The 16895-nt window shown below is 43.8% G+C and overlaps 1 protein-coding gene across 4 annotated transcripts in view; it reads left to right on the forward strand.

Annotated features, from left to right (window-relative positions):
* Positions 1–16895, forward strand: part of HERC3 (HECT and RLD domain containing E3 ubiquitin protein ligase 3) — a 67634-nt gene that overhangs the window by 19558 nt on the left and 31181 nt on the right. For all 4 annotated transcript variants that reach the window (XM_054989579.1, XM_054989581.1, XM_054989583.1 and 1 more), the window contains exons 4-10: positions 3004–3163; positions 4374–4450; positions 7010–7231; positions 9645–9736; positions 10312–10442; positions 12576–12736; positions 15915–15991. In XM_054989579.1, the coding sequence (XP_054845554.1) occupies positions 3004–3163; positions 4374–4450; positions 7010–7231; positions 9645–9736; positions 10312–10442; positions 12576–12736; positions 15915–15991 (920 nt within the window). The remainder of the gene's footprint in view (positions 1–3003; positions 3164–4373; positions 4451–7009; positions 7232–9644; positions 9737–10311; positions 10443–12575; positions 12737–15914; positions 15992–16895) is intronic.

Here is a 16895-nt window from a genome sequence, read left to right on the forward strand (position 1 = left end):
CTCAGGATGCTGAATGCTCCACTTGGTTTTGCATTCTGTCTGTGCTTTCCCCCTTTATTGCTCTGGAATGTAATTGCTAATGGGCTGGGAAAAGAGGCGATGGAACTCAGTGGGTTGCCCTCGGAGAAAATGGTCACATGGCTGGTGGCCCCGCCCCCTGATCTCCAGGCAGAGGGGAGCTTAGATTGCCCTCCACGCTGCGGCGATCAGGGGGCGGGGCCACCAGCCATGTGACCATTTTCAAGAGGTTCTGGAACTCCGTTCCACCGCATTCCAGCTGAAAAAAAGCCCTGGCAGAAACCATTCATTTGCCAACTGAACGGAAGTTAGGCTTTACTGGTTGCTGCCTAATGTTTAGGCCCACTGTAGAGAGACTAGCTTCGGACCGGAGCCACCTCTGTTGATCATTCCTCTAGTAAAAGTTTCCCAGTGAACTGCAGATGTCACCTAGCAGTTATAATTAAAGTGAGGAATGTTCAACGGCTTGGAAGAAAAGAAAGTGAATTATTCATGATCCGAAAGATTGTCCTTGTTTTACCCCCTCTCCTTTTAGGACAGATTCCCTCCTGTTCCCCCATTATAGGATGATTGTGGGATTTTTTTTCTTCAAGTGAAGGACTTTGGCCTTTCTTTGGGAATTCTGCTCCCCTTCCCTAATAACAAATTGCATAAAAGGAACAAGATGCTAGATCCAAGCACACACCATCTGGAAAGGAAATCTTCCCTCGGCTTGTGATTCATCCCTGGCTGTACAGCTGCTTAAAGTGGAAAAGGGAAGCTATTTTTGTTTTAACAAACCCTTAATGAGGCACCATGTGTACAGAAGCCTCTCAATGCCTGTGTTGGTCTCCAGTTCCAGTACCTACCATATAACTGAAGAGTCTCCTTGCTTTATTTGCTCCAGCAAACTGAATGGGCTTAGAGAGGGGACGTAGAGAACATACCTGAATGAAGAAAGTTCATTTAAAGCAGTCTGACTAGTAGTGACTGTGAAAGGATTGCCAGCTCCAGATTGGGAAATTCCTGGAGATTTCAGGAGTGGAGCCTGGAGAGGGTGGAGTTTGGGGAGGGACCTCATCAGGACATAAGGCCATAGCGTGAGCCCTCTGAAGCAGCCATTTTCTCCAGGGGAACTGATCTCTGTCAGTTGTAATTCTGGAAGATCACCAGCCAACACCTGGAGGTTGGCAACCCTACCTGGGGTGAGGAAATTTGGTTGACAAACCCCATGGAGTGGGGGAGCCATGAGGATTAATCTTCTTTAATCTGAACACCTTATTTGATATTAAAATTGTTTACCATCAGCATCTTCTGCTTTGTATGTGAGGGCAAAAGACGAACATGGCTGCCTCTTTCCTCTAGTGTGGCTCTGAAAGAGGTTTCTAGAATCTTTCCAACACATTGGGAATGAGTCATGTCTGTACCCATACATCCATGCCATTGTCTAATGTTGACCTGATATTTTAAACCATTGCTGTTGCTGTACCCCGATGTCATATTGCTAATACCATAACTTGCTTCACAGGCTTTCTGAAGCAGCAGGTGTCCTATCTAACGCTTTGAAGCTCTCTGTGCTTATGACCTCGTACACTGCTCACTCCCATGAATTACTGTGTTTCAACTTTAATCTCATGCCTTCTTAGTGTCTAGACTTGATAGGTAGAATATGTGAGAAGCTCTCAGGACTGGTTCTCACCAAAAGTTATGTTTTACTTTTGGGAGGGGGAAAGGAGTAGTTGTGCTCTATAATAGAATGATTTTCACACGTCTTGAGTATTCCCGTCAAACTGCTTAGTTGCTTACCTTGCTTCTGAGTAATCCTGTGGACATATCTGTGGAAATGATCTGATTCCTGAATAAAACCTTTCAACCACAAATCTGGATTCTTGCTGTCTATCTGCCATAGCCTGTCATCTGCCATAGCCTGTCATAGGGGTCTATCTGCCATAGCCTGTCATCTGTAGCCTGACAGAATGCTGCAGTTTACTTAAAACTGTGTGCAGTTGTGTGCAGTTTACTTAAAACGGTTAAACCTGGGGCCAAGGAAAGTTCAGAGACTAATTCTGCCTGCCCAACGGATGTGTGTTTCTTTAAGTTTTTCTCCATACCGCATTAGCAAAACAATGTTGCCAGATTATTTTTTGATCAAACATGAAGTTCTGATGTTCAGAGACTAGGGTTGTCAGCCTCCAGCTAGTGGCTGGAGATCTCCTGGAATTACAACTAGTCTCCAGGTTCACCTGGAGAAAATGGCTACTTTAGGGGGTGGGCTTCATGGAATTATACCATGCCAAGGTCCTTCCCCTCCCCAAGCCCCACTTTCTCCAGGTTTCTCCCCCCAGATCCCCAGGAATTTCCCAACTTGGAGCTGGCAACCCTATCAGAAACACCACACTGAGCATGCTCAAGTATAGGGAGACCCCTTGCTCCCTATTTGTGTTGCTGTCACATCCCTGCCCAGGCATAGCTGTGTCTGACGCCTTACTGCCTGGCGGGGGCCTTCCTGCGTCTGCCTTGCCCCCCCCCCCGGCTAGGGCCTAGCTGCGCGAGTTGTCCTTGCACCACGCAGAGGTCTGAGGTAAACGGCCTTGCCTCGACTCGGCTGTGGTCTTTATGTCCATCATCTTTATGTCATGTGGGTGATATGACGTCACTTCTGATACTTAACAAAAGTGATGTTGCGCTGTTGTTGACGTTGTGCCATTTCCCCCATGTTCCTGTGCCCCTCTCCATGTGCCTCCTCTCTCAGGTGCTATGGAAGGCTTCAAGTAATTCATTGGATCCTGCCCAAATAATAATTATCTCATTGAGCTACAATCTCGCCTTGGGATCTGACCAGCTTGCTCGCCATCAGTGTGGACCAAATGAAATTATTTATTTAAAAGGTTTTCAAAGTCATCTCCCGCTTGCCTCTCTTCTTTGCTCTCAATAGGAGTCAGCTGCCCAGAGGTATCCTGTTGCTTAGTATGGGCAGGTGACATTTTTTTCTTCTTTTTCCTACAGAGCAGATTTGCGCTCTAGCAGATCAACACATAATCCATGTTGCCTGTGGAGAGTCTCACAGTGTGGCGCTCAGTGACCAAGGCCAGCTGTTTTCCTGGGGTGCAGGGAGTGATGGCCAGCTAGGACAAACTGCTGCAGAAGATTCAGTGGCTGTCCCAAGGTAACCACCCAGAACCGTGACCAAATGTTAAGGTTTCCTAGGTAGTTTTTTTTACCTCAGTTTGTAGTGGTGGCCTCAAATGTTCTTTCTTATAATCACTGGAACAGGATGCCGCGCCTTAGCGGCTGTGTCCCAGACCATGAAAAATGCTTCGCTACTCTCAGTGAGGCCTGCCAGAGTCCATTGTGTTTTTTTAAGGAAGAGGACAAAAGCAATTTTGGTTGTTGTGGATTTTCCAGGCTGTGTCACCATGGTCTTGGCATTGTAGTTCCTGATGTTACGCCTGCAGCTGTGACTGGCATCTTCAGAGGTGTAGCACCGAAAGACAGAGATCTCTCAGCGTCAAACAAAAGCAATTTTGTTTCAGCAGGTTTTAAGTTGAGAATATTGGAAGATGAGATATTGGTATATTATTTGAAACTTTTTATTATAGCGGTGTTATCGTGTGTAGTTTTGTGTTGTGAAATTATTCTGATTGAGAATGAAAGGCAGGAAATACATTGAACGGGGGGTGGGGGGAAAGAGGTCTTCTAGGAAACTTGAATGCTTGCATCCATTCAGCTTAAGTTAATGTGCTGCATTCTCCTCAGGGCTAGTTTTTTATTCCTAAACTTGGTGGTATTGAGGATTTACTTCCGTGGTTTGCTTGTTCTTGGTGGGCCGTCATTATTTTGAGGTGAGCATGTAAGAGGGTGGATGGAAAAGATTCCCAAATAAAACCAGTCTTTAGTGTTTGTCTGTAATAGCCACAGCCCCCAAATCTATGCATATGTATGGAAGAACTTCCATCACAGGCTCTAGCATGGCTGAAAAGGCAAGCTATTTAAATTTACGTTGCCTCTTCTGCCTGTGGTAGAAATCTCTTGGCATTTTTATCTGTTGTTTTCCCTGAGGTCTTGAGGACCATCTAAAAGTACATCAGGGACAGCAGTTTTTAAGAATCCCTGTGCCTGGTGATGAAAGAGAGAGACATGATTGTAACATAATATGCTTCCAGACGCTTCTGTCTGATAGTCATCATTACACTGTTGTTGGCACTGAATAAGATTGTTTTAAAAAATGTGAACTAGTCATTTTTTATCGCCAGCGTTATGTTTGTTAACCTGTCATACTTCAGCTTTGTGTTGATAACAGTAAATGCCGTAGTGAAAATTAGATGGACTCTCTTAGGTTGAACCTATTATAAAAAATCACTTGTTTTTCTATTTAGGTTAATCAAGAAGCTGAACCAAGAGACGATATTGCAGGTCTCCTGTGGCAACTGGCACTGCCTGGCTCTTGCGGCTGGTATGATAATATATTAATATGCAATACCTGAGTAGTCTTACTAAGGCTGAACCCTTAGTGAATTAAATGGCAGAATTACTGAAAAAAACAGTACAAGGTCTTGCAAAAACATATAGGTTGTTGATCCCATGTTGGAAAGAAGCGTGCTGTCTCTGTTTTTACACAGGAGGAGATTCCTCTTTTAAGTGGGTACTTATACACAAATTTATGCATGGTATAAGCTAGCTTGTCTAAGATGTCTTTCAGTAGATCCTTCTTACATTTTTAGAATACCTAAACGTGGGGTTTTTTTTCTGGGAAAAGAGGTGGTGGAACTCAGTGAGTTGCCCTCGGAGAAAATGGTCACATGGCTGGTGGCCCCGCCCCCTGATCTCCAGACAGAGGGGAGCTGAGATTGCCCTCCACGCTGTGGCGATCAGGGGGTGGGGCCACCAGCCATGTGACCATTTTCAAGAGGTTCCGGAACTCCGTTCCACCGCGTTCCAGCTGAAAAAAAGCCCTGCCTAAACGTAGCTCTGCTGAAAGATCGGTCACCTCTGGAGCCGTGCCTTTGAATGACTCCTGTTCAAATTGCAAACCAGATCTGTCGTTTCTAATAGTTCCTGATTTGGGCTTTAGGATTAGTCACATGCTCTCAGCCTAACATTCCTCACAGGGTTGTTGTGAGAATAAAATGGAGGAGAGAAGAACGATGTAAGCTGCTTTGGGTCTTCATTGGAGGAAAAGGTGGGATATAAATAAAATAAATAAATTTTGCAGTAACTTTTTAACTGCTTGTGCCTAACAACAACAAATAAAATATTCAATTTATATATCACTCTTCAGGACGACTTAACACCCACTCAGAGCTGTTTACAGAGTATGATATTATTATCCCCACAACAATCACCCTGTGAGGTGGGTGGGGCTGAGAGAGCTCTGGAAGAGCTGTGATTGAGCCTTGGTCACCCAGCTGGCTTCAGTCAGAGGAGTGGGGAATCAAATCAAATCAAATAAGCATTTCTGTCCAGAACCTCAGGTGGTGGCCTTTCCTAGCCCAAATATTTGAAATCTTGTTAACTGGAAATGCTAGGCCTTGAACATGGGACTGTTTACATATAAGGCACATGCTTTATGAGCCATCCAGGCCTTCTTTCTATAAATTCTAGCTTACTTGAGTGTTTGAAACATTTAATGTTCATTAATGGAAAAGAGCAATAATCCAGTAGCAACTATAAGACTAACAAAATTAGTGGTAAGGTATGAGCGTTCGTGAGCCACAGTTCACTTCTTCAGATATCAATGTTTGATCTTTATTAGTTCATTAATCCTCACAATAACCTTTTAAGGTAGGTCTTACAATATTATTATATTATTACAATTGCATTGCCATATTGCCTGTTGGAACCTGAGTTTGAGAGAAAAGTGGCATATCTGAAACCATCAAGTGAATTCATGGCTAAGGTGAAATTTGAAAATATACTTCTCAGCTCATGCTCTGAATATCAAAACATACAAGATGTTGGAAGATAAGTGATCAGTTCTTCCTAGTGTCTTTTTGCATTAGGTTACAGCTGTCCATGGAGAGGAGGTTTAGTCCTTTTGCCAAACCAAAACTGGGCCTGCCACCCTGTCATTATATAATTAAAGGGGAAAAAATGGATTTTCCCTCAGGGTGCTAATAACTCTTCCTCCTCTATCTGAAGTTTGCATTATTTATTTAATTTATTTATTAAATTCGATTTTTAGCCCTCCCTCCCCGTGAATGGGCTCAGGGCAGGATACAATAAAATGCTTAATACACATTAAACATTTAGAATACATTTAAAAATCAAAAGCACAATACATATGTGGACAGCATCTCAGATGGCCCCCTCCAATTTCCCCAGTCATAATATAAACAAAAGAGGGGAGGGTGGGGGCCACAGTTAATAACATTCCAGGGACTATGTTTGTAAGGGGGCAGATGATTTCATAGCCCTCCTGGCAGGAGACCAGTAGGGAGGCTCCTAAGACAACCAAAGGCTGGCCTCAACCATATGCCTGGCAGAACATCTCTGTCTTACAGGCCTGCTGAAAAGATATAAGGTCTTGGTGGGCCCGAGTGTCCTCCAACAGAGTTCCACCAGGTTGGATGGCCGTGGCCCTGGTCGAGGCCAGCCGGGCCTCCCTGGGGCCAGCGACCACCAGTAATTTCTTATTTACCAATCTTAGTGCTCTCTGGGTCACATACGGGGAGAGGCGGTCCCTCAGGTATGCTGGTCCCAGTCCATTTAGGGCTTTAAAGGTTAAAACCAAAGCCTACCAAAGCCATGTGGGAATGGAAGGATTAAAAGTTTTCTCCCATCTCATCCTGGCCCCTACTGAAACTGGTGTGTTGCGTGGCTGTAATTAGTCCTTAAAAGATTAAGAGAGAATCTCCTGTCTAGTTTGACTGTAATGCAACAGACATTCCCTCAGTTATTTCCAGACAAGGTACCCCCTTTTTTCACCACAGAATGATCTTGTGTCAGTAACACCGCTGCAAGATTACAGAGTGTTTACTTTTCTGGGTGCCGCTGTTCATGTTCTGTTTTTCAGACGGACAGTTCTTCGCATGGGGGCAGAACAACCATGGGCAGCTTGGGCTGGGTAAAGAGTTCCCCTCACAATCAAGTCCTCAGCGTGTGAAGTCACTCGACGGGGTCCCATTGGCTCAAGTTGCTGCAGGAGGAGCACATAGCTTTGCCCTGTCTCTCTCAGGAGCTGTGTTCGGTTGGGGGAAAAACAGCTCAGGACAGCTGGGACTGAGTGACGACCGAGGTACTTGGGGAGGAGTCGCTTGGGGCAGGTGAAATTCCGACTGGCAGTGGAAGAGGAGCTACTGTGGAACAATTCGATTATTTTTTATGAGCAGCCCATCCACCTCTTTGCTGCGGGTGGATTAATGAGGCGTGAAATGGGGACACTGTCTTGCTAGAGAGCCTTACCTCTAGGTTTTTATTCTGCTTGCCCAAATCTTGAAAACACAGCTCAGCAACTGAAGGTTTCTCATCCAAATCTTCCCCAAATGATTGCTGGCTCCCCCCTGCCCTCATTCTTAGCTGAGAGATTGAAAGAAAAGACAGAAGCATAAAGGAATGCTCTCCCTCCTTCTCGCCCTGTGTATGCTCTCCTGAATTTCCTTTCAGGCCCACTGCAGACACACAATGTCTCCCAAGCTCCACCTCCCTGGGTGTGTGTTGGCATGAAGAAGTAACATTTTTTTTTTTAAAAAAAGTAACCTTTGACCAAGTGACACCACATTGACAGGTGCTGCTTTACAGTGAGGGTTTGTGAAAGTGGCGTGGCTGAAAAATGTGCCATCGTGGACATTAATCCCCACAGAGAAGCAGTTTCCGTCGTCATGGCTGCCTCAGGACAGATGTTTTAATCCATTTGGAAGGTTTTTAACCTGCCTTCACCTTCCTCACCCCGACCAAACAGTCTTCAGAATAGCTTGTGTACAAATTGTTAACATGATAAAAGAATAAAATATAAAAGTTTAAATGAAGTAGAAATTATAAACAGATGAAACTGGAACATGAAGGGGTTGGTAGATTTTCAATCTCTGAACTGGGAGAGCCTCAGACTCCTTTTCTGTTATCCAAATTCTTTGGGGCAGATTATTGAAAGGTGTTTATTTTTATTTGGCTGTTTTAAAAAATGTATAACCAGACTTTCAATAAAACTACCAAGGTAGTAGTAGTAGTAGTAGTAGTAGTAGTAGTAGTAGTAGTAGTAGTAGTAGTAGTAGTAGTAGTAGTAGTAGTAACAACAACAACAACAACAACATTCGATTTATATACCACCCTTCAAGACAACTTAATGCCCACTCAGAGCGGTTTACAAAGTATGCCATTATTATCCCCACAACAAAACACCCTGTGAGGTGGGCAGGGCTGAGAGAACTCCAGAGAGCCATGACTAGCCCAAGGCCCCCTGCTGGCTTCAGGTGGAGGAGTGGGGAATCAAACTCGGCTCTCCAGATTAGAGTCCCACCCTCTTAACCACTACACCAAACAACTACCTTACCATACCATTTTTTTAAAAAAGCAATATAAAAATAAAATTAAAAAACACAGTCACCAAAGCAGCAAAGCAACAGACTAAAAACAGAGCCAGTCAATTAAGTTAAAACAGAAGCCCACGTATGAAACTTGAATAAAATTGCAGAGTAGCCATGATCAAGCTAGGTCAAATGTCCTCCCTGAAAGGTTGTTCTTTACAAGTTTAAAATGCTGAAGGGAAGCAGCCAGTCTTAACATCTGGGGAAGGAGATTCCAGTCTTAGTGCTTCCACTAAGAAGGTCCTGTCACTGTGCCTCTTCACCAAGTATCTCCTAGCAGCAGAATAAAATGCAAGTAGCCAGGTAAGTGTACACATTTTATTGGGGCAGGGAAAAGCAGCCCCCTAGACCTACGGAAGCTAGACCTACCAGCAGCTACTTACTGACACCTTTCTCTAAGTATGTTCCCTTGACGAAACTATTGGCTATTGATGGCTGTAAGAGCCCCGTGTAACTGTATAAGCTTGAATGTGCAGGTTCTTTTCTGCCTTTGGCCCTTAGCCTGTTGTGGAAGGAGCTTGAGATCTAATCCTTACCCGACTGGGCTGCAGAATAATAATTCTGGCGACTCCATCTCAGACTTTAAAACATACTTTTTACTGTTTAATTTTAGGAAGTGCAAGCTGAAGTCCCATGAGGAATCACTAGATATCAGAAAGAAATAATCTGAAAATCCCACCTCAAGAAAGTTTCTCCTTCGCTTAAGTTCTCAGGGGCTTGAGTAGGCTGACCTCTGTTCCTCACGTTTCCCCCCACCAACCATTGTCCCTTCTGGAGTATAATTGGTCCTTATCAGCCTGTTTTTGAACCTTTTCCTCTTTGCTTAATTTACAACTGCCTCGTTATGAAGACCTGTCTTGACTGAGGGTGACCCTCTTACGTAGCTCTGTAGCTCTGATCCTCCATACGGGCCAGCCACTGTATGTAATGTTATTTCTAGTAGAGTTGTTGATAGATTAGTTTGAGTGCTTCTGTAGCGATTTGATAAAATTTATAACTTTGTATAATTTTTTTTAATGGATGTAGATACTGTGTGATGTTGACATACTTAATGCTGTGTTGTAAATTCTGCAGCCTTTCGTAACCATATACTTGTGACACGTGCTTTTTATATTCTCCTTAATGCAGATCGGGAGTCTCCATGCCATGTGAAGCTCTTACGGTCTCAAAAAGTCGTCTATATCAGCTGTGGAAATGACCACACAGCTGTCCTCACAAAGGTAAAGAAACATTGTAGGCTTTGACAGTGGAAAAAGGTGGGGAAAACCAGATTTTCTTGTAGGCACTGCCAGTCTTGTAGCCCTCCCCCTTCTGTTTTAGCATCACCCACTTAGCACTTCTTCCTCCTATTTTGCTGCATTCCTTCTTCAAAGAAAAAGATATGAAGTAGTATTATATAACGAAAAATGTACTTAAAGTAAAGGCTGGCCTACCCACACATCAAAATGAGCTACTTTAATGAACTGTAGCAGAAGAGCCAGGGTGGTGGGGAACCACTTACTGAATATTCTCTTCAAAAACAAAAAACTATAAGCCTCTAGAAAGCTAGCACAATATTTCATGTATAAATGAAATGTGTGTGTGCGCGCACATATGCACGTGTGCGTTCATAAGGGGGGAAACTATGCATGCCACTTCGGTGCCTTTGAACTTTCTACTTGTAGCCATTTGCTTAGTTGAAGAAGCAAGACACATTTTCACCATAAAGTGGCTTGCCTTTTCTACCAAACGAGCAGCTTACTGCGGTGGTGAGCTTCTCTTCTCTTTATCTGTTGCATCCTCCTTTGTTTGCCAGAGCGGAGGGGTGTTTACCTTTGGGGCTGGTTCCTTTGGGCAACTCGGCCACGATTCCTTGAATGATGAAGTAAACCCCAGAAGGGTGCTGGAGCTGATGGGCAGTGAGGTGTCCCAGATCGCATGTGGTAGGTGAGTGGACTTAACTGTGCTACTTTGCCAGTGTGCTGAGTAGCAATGTTGTTGGGACAATGAGCCAAGTGGGAATTGGAAGACTTGCAATCTTAAGCAGTCACAGTTGGATAACATACGCTCATTAAGGCCTGCTGAGTTGTATGTTCTCCGTATACAAAACTGTTCTTAATTTGGCTTGTCATTGCTGCTCTTGATTTTTCCTCCACCGCTTCAAACAGTTCCTGTAGCTAAGAGGATGGGTTATGCGGTCATATCTCTGGAGGCTAGGTTTAGTTCTCACTGGGATTCAAATGACAAACCAGCACGCCTTGCCCGTTTTAGATCTAGCCATATGGACAAAATGAGTCTAGCAGCTCCTCATCTGGGACTTTCTGCTCCGGCGGATCCAAGTCATCCCTCCTGTAGGTTTGTCGTGATGTGGCAAGTAATAGAGGTTTTGTGTATTAAGCAACTATAGACAACTATCCGTCTCCCAATATGGAGCACATGTAAAACAGCCACGTGGTTAATGGAGTGCGTCTTCAGGCTCAAATGGAGGGACTGCTTCTCTTTGGTATAAATGGATCTGTTGTTTTATTAGGCACGACAAAATTAGAAGCTGAAAGATAACGTTTTTCTCGTCTTAGACTTTTAATTGGAAGTAGTGCAACTTGAGCACAAACCATCTGTAGGGTTTTTTTTTGTGATGAACGAGCGCCAGTTCACACTGAGAGCCGGTGTGGCATAATGGTTAGAGTGTTGGACTAGGATCAGTTCCACTCTGCTATGGAAGCTCACTAGGTGACCTTGGTTCAGTCACACTCTTTCAACCTAACCTACCTCACAAGGTTGTTGTGTGGATAAAATGGAGGCGAGGAAAGTGATGTGAGCCACGTTGAGTCCTCATTGGTGTAAAATGTGGGGTACAAGTGAAGTAAATAAACAAACAGTAGAATAAAGTAGTCAGTATTCTCTTGAATTGTACCATTTCATATTGGAGGATGGAATCCAAATGTCTGAGAGCTCCATCATCTAAAGAACTGACTACATGTACAAAACTAAAATACTAGAAAGGAAAGGGTCAACCTTTTCTGAAGTTTTGTATTTTTAAAAAAGTTTCCAAGGATATATTTCATGAGGAAATATTTAAACATATATGCAGTATCCCATCTGCAACCTGAGGTGGAACTCTCTAGGAAGAGTTTTACCCCTTAATTCTGGATGAATCTATAGTTTGAAACTCATAATTTGAGGCTCTTCCACAGTATTCAGGCAAATTTTGCTATAATCTCAACTCAGCTCATTTCCTCTTTTGTTGAAATAGTCTAATCTTCATTTGATAAACTTTCTGGGAGGCAAAAAGGCTTTGTCATGTGAGTCTCTTTGATGCTAACAAACTTCCAAAGGTTCATTTGTGAGTTAAGTGGAGGCTTGTTGTGAGGTGGAAGATTCAGTCCCTGCACTTCTGCCCCGAGACAATCCAAAACCTGCATCAAGAAAAGTTGAATTTTGCGGTCTGCATAAATTATGCAAGGATGTCTGATTTTTATAACCATGGAATGGGGGTCAAGGAACTCGGCAGGACTCTGAAGTTCTTGCCTCCAACTACTGGATATTCTGTTCAGTCATCCATCTCTCTGGCTTTTTGAAATTGCCTCATCCACGCCATTGCACTTTAAACCATATCTTTATTCTCATGTGGGCTAGAAACTTTCAAAAAGTAGTATGCAGGAAAAAAAGGATGTCCTGTCAGTTCAAATTTATTTATTTATTCTGTTTCTATACTACCTCTCCTGGAAACTTGCTTGAGGCAGCTTACAAGTGGAACATGATAAAATCTCCAAGCAGATAAAAACAGTTAAAAATTAACAAGTGACTAACACAGCATTAAAAAACCCAACCAGATCGTTATTACAACATAAAATATTTAACAGCTTAAAAAGAGTCTCGTACTCTTCTGTTAGAGAAGAATGTAAAAACAGTTTAAAAGACCAGCCCCTAAATGCCTGGATAAATAGGATGGTTGGGAGAAGACGAGAACTGTTGATTGAACGTTTTTCTGCTCAGTTTTCTAAGAAACCAATGTAAACAGAAAAATAAGCATTGCAAACCTTTTGTGTACTTAGTAAAATTTTGGTTGTGTTGTTGCAGACAGCACACACTAGCCTTTGTGCCTTCTTCAGGAATTATCTATGCATTTGGCTGTGGAACCAAAGGCCAACTAGGAACCGGACATATCTGCAGTCTTAAAAGTCCTTCTCCTGTAAAGGGTCAGTGGGCGGCTTACAACGAGCATCCCTTGGGTACAACAGGTAAGTAAGTGCGTCTGGCACACAGCAGGCAGCGAATGGGCAGCACTGAGGCATTGCCTTCTGTGTGGGTGGAAACCGGCAACAGCTGAAAACCCTCAGGGTGTGACTGGGCCAGTATACTCTGCCATACCCTAGGTTTATTGCCAGTTCGTATTTATTTTTTGAGGTGGAATGCATTGACTTTACAGTTCCTGGCACCAAAGAGAGAGAGTGAGGATGAAGTGTTAAAAATATATTTTTCAGTACCTGAGAAGATACTTGAAAACGAGTTTGTTTTTTCCCTCATGGGGTAACTCTCTTCTCTTTTACACACCAAGACTATTTTCTGCTTGTGGCTCTCCTCATTTTGTAAAGTTGGTGTTGTGAGGTCACCGTGAATCATTTGAAGTTGTCAGGGTGTGTTTTGGCCTCAGGGTTTTCCTGAAAGCTGTCTGGTCTCTCTGAGGAGAATGCCCTGTCGACAAGGAGACCTATTGTAGCAATAACAACCCTTTCTGTCAGTTTACTTCCCTCAGTTCGAGCTTATTTGTGTATTCTGTGCTTGAAGCAGAGATGCCATTTATTGCACTTTCCTATTAAAGTATGCCTGGGTAGCAGCTGGCTTCAAAACAAATTATCTTATGTAATATTTGCAGCGGGTTTTGTCTGTTGTATGGTAACCTCTAACTAACACTTGAATTCGGTTGTATTAAGGCAGGACATTGTTGTAGTCTATTTGCCATTCACAGTGACCTTTTTCTGGCACCTGGTGTAGCAGGAAAGGGAAGAGCCACACAGGGTTTGCCATTGATGCCTCCCTCCTCACACACACCCTCCTTCCCTCCTGCCTCCTTCAGCCCTGTAGTAGGCGAGGGCCGTATGGGCTGCGGCCACTCTGGTCCTAGGGCTCTACTAGAGAGGGCCCACACACCCAGCAACTCCCTTTTCGGTCACGGTGCGGGCTGACATATGACTGAATTTGAGGTGTGAAAGACTCGGGCAAAGTGAACAAGAAACAGTTTATTAAGCGTATACTGTAACAGTAGAGTAAATAAGCGAACAGTATAAACGGGGCAGAATTAATACAGGGACATTACAACAATGCAGGGCAAAACTCACATAGATGGAAAACGTCAACGTTCCCTAATGCAACTGCCTTACTTGGTTCTTATTTCTGTGTCAGTGCCTCATCCCAGTAGGCCAGACTTTACCCCCACCCCTTCCAGGGCAAGAGATTAACTGCCTCCAAAAGCATCCTTATTACCACGTCTTTAGGCAGTGGGATAAATCTTTTTTTCCCTTTAAATAGCTGGTGTCATGTGCAGCATGACATCACTTGTGGGGGGATCCATGTTGCTCTAGGAATTGTCAGAATTTTTTTCCCATAGAGTTTCCAGTGTTCCTAGATCGACATGACATCACTTCCAGTTTATCCTGGAAGTGATGTCATGTTGCACATGACTTCAGTACCCCCTATATGTCCCTGCTTTCTCCATCTCCTGCTGGGCGCCCACCATCAGTTGGCAACCCTGTCTAGGATCATGACATAAAATAATGGAATATTAGAATATTCATTTTGAAGCATTTTGGCAGTACAGTAAGTTAAGAGTTGTCCTGTGTTGGAGCATTCAGATAGATGCTGTACCAATGTAACTTTCCTTCTGTGTTGGCAATATTCATTATGGATGAAAAATAAGCTTCCCAAAAGATTTTTGAATGCTTTATCAGGGCCTGGGGGATCAGCAGTGGTTTATTCCAAGCTGCAAGCACATTACCATGAGATGGTTCATTTAATGTCATTTCAGAAATGTAGATTTTTTTCTTTTGTCATTTGTATATAGGGTGGGATTGTGGCGATAGAGTCATTTTGACAAATTTGTACCTGGGCCCTGCCTGTCTATTGACCTGACAAATGGCTGCTGGAGGCTAAAATACATTTGAAGCTCCCGGAAATGTTTCCTACTGCTGTTCTATGGCACACTTGTTTGACCCCTTTGTATTTGTAGACAGGACACACCTAGTCATTGGTGCTCCTGTCTCACTGACTGTTCTAGTTCTCCCTTTTATGTCAGTGTTTATAAGCCCTTTGTGCAGTCTAATGGATTTGCTGTCACCTTTCATGTATCTAACTGTGCTGCTTCACCTGGTGAAATAAAACGGTTTTTAGCCAGGCTGTGTATGAGAGCGCTTTCCCTCATGGAACAGGTGTGGAACTGTCTTTGAGACAGCAGTGCTAAAGGACCACAGTGGCATGCAATTGTTAGAGAACTCATGAACACGTTTGGGCTCTGTCTATGAGCTGTACATCTCCTGCACCAGCCAGATGTGTGCATGTGAATGCTGTCGTCTTATGGTGACCTTGCGAAGGGGTTTTCAAGGCAAGAGAGGAACGGAGTTGGTTTGCCATTAACACCTTCCATAGAGCAACCCCAGGGCCAAGCTACAAGTGACGAATGACACAGGTTGGACACTTGTCAGCTTCCCTCAAGTTTTGATGGGAAATGTAGGCAGCTTGGCGGAATGTTGGACAAGTGACAGTTGAAAAGTCCATTGGACAGCAGTTGGAGAGCCAAGCTGCAAGACCAGGACGCCTACATTTCCTAGGCGTCCTGGTCTTGCAGCTTGGCTCTCCGACTGCTGTCCAATGGACTTTTCAACTGTCACTTGTCCAACATTCCGCCAAGCTGCCTACATTTCCCATCAAAACTTGAGGGAAGCTGACAAGTGTTCAACCTATGTCATTCGTCACTTGTAGTTTGGCCCCCAGTCTTCCTTGGTGGTCTTCCATCTGATCCAGGAAGACCCAGCTCAGCTTCTGAGATCTGATGGGAACAGGCTATACCATGCCACCTACCCACCCACACCAGATTAAAGGAGTTGCTAAAATCTGTCCTTTGTAATCATGGATTGAATCCATTGAGAAATTTTCCCTTGCAGAAGTGTGGGTGATTTTTGCCAGTTTCTCCTCTCCCACGGCAGACCTCCAACTACCCTCATGTGCTGTTCTTGTGAGTCTGTGTCCTTCTGGAGCAGTATATCATTGGGCATTTTGAGCTGCAACAGGGGTGGGTGGGAAATGGCAATTCTGCTGATGGAAGTTCCTTCAGTCAAGGGAGATACTGCTTGGAATCCAACGTTGTGGTTCCCGGGAAGTAAGATGTGTGTTTGCTGAAAACAATGTGTACTGATTTCTTTGCAGATCCGTGTAAATACTACATTGTTAAACATATCTTCTCTGGAGGAGACCAGACATTTGTTCTTTGCTCTGAAAGTAAGGTAATATAAAGTTGTTCCTGACCTAAATGAGGGGAATTCATATCTAGGAAGCTGTGCGGGGTTACTTGCCTAACTTTCTTCTGAGTGTGTTGAGAGTATCCTGAGCACAGATGACCATGGGATTTCTCCATTTGGACATACACTTTCTCCATGCACTAAAGACAGAAAGGATGGGCTAGTATAGGTAGGTAAAGGTAGTCCCCTGTGCAAGCACCGAGTCATTACTGACCCATGGGAGGACGTCGCACCACGATGTTTTCTTGGCAGACTTTTTGTTAAGGGGTGGTTTGCCATTACCTTCCCCAGTCATCTACACTTGACCCCCCAGGAAACTGGGTACTCATTTTACCGACCTCAGAAAGATGGAAGGCTGAGTCAACCTTGACCCGGCTACCTGAACCCAGCTCTGCTCATGAACTCAGGTTGTGAGCAGAGCTTGGGCTGCAGTATTGCAGCTTACCACTCTGCGCCACGGGGCTCTGGGCTACTATAGACCCCTGTGTTATATAGACAGTGAGCATCTCAGCATCCTTTGATATCCCAACATCTCTTGGGAGGAATTTGGTTCCTGAAAATAATGTATAACTTCAGTGCTATTTATCAAGCATTACAGTGTTTATTTACTGATAGTGTGAAGGCCCATTCCTGGTTTTATTAACTAACCACAATTAAAACAGGCGATGATTTTGTGTTATACGTGAACCAAGCTTATAAGAACAGTTTTAAGCTTTAAAATGGAAAGAAATCGCCAACAGAAGATACGATAAAAGCCGAATCCCATCAGAGCTCCAGGGTGCTTAGAAGAAAATGGATTCCTCTTTACCAAACAGCATGCAACGAAGGGCTGTATATATATTCCATGGAGAAGATGATATTTCACAGCTCATGGACAACAACAGCAGAG

Source organism: Eublepharis macularius, chromosome 10 (genome assembly GCF_028583425.1).
Source record: "Eublepharis macularius isolate TG4126 chromosome 10, MPM_Emac_v1.0, whole genome shotgun sequence".
Classification (NCBI taxonomy): domain Eukaryota; kingdom Metazoa; phylum Chordata; class Lepidosauria; order Squamata; family Eublepharidae; genus Eublepharis; species Eublepharis macularius.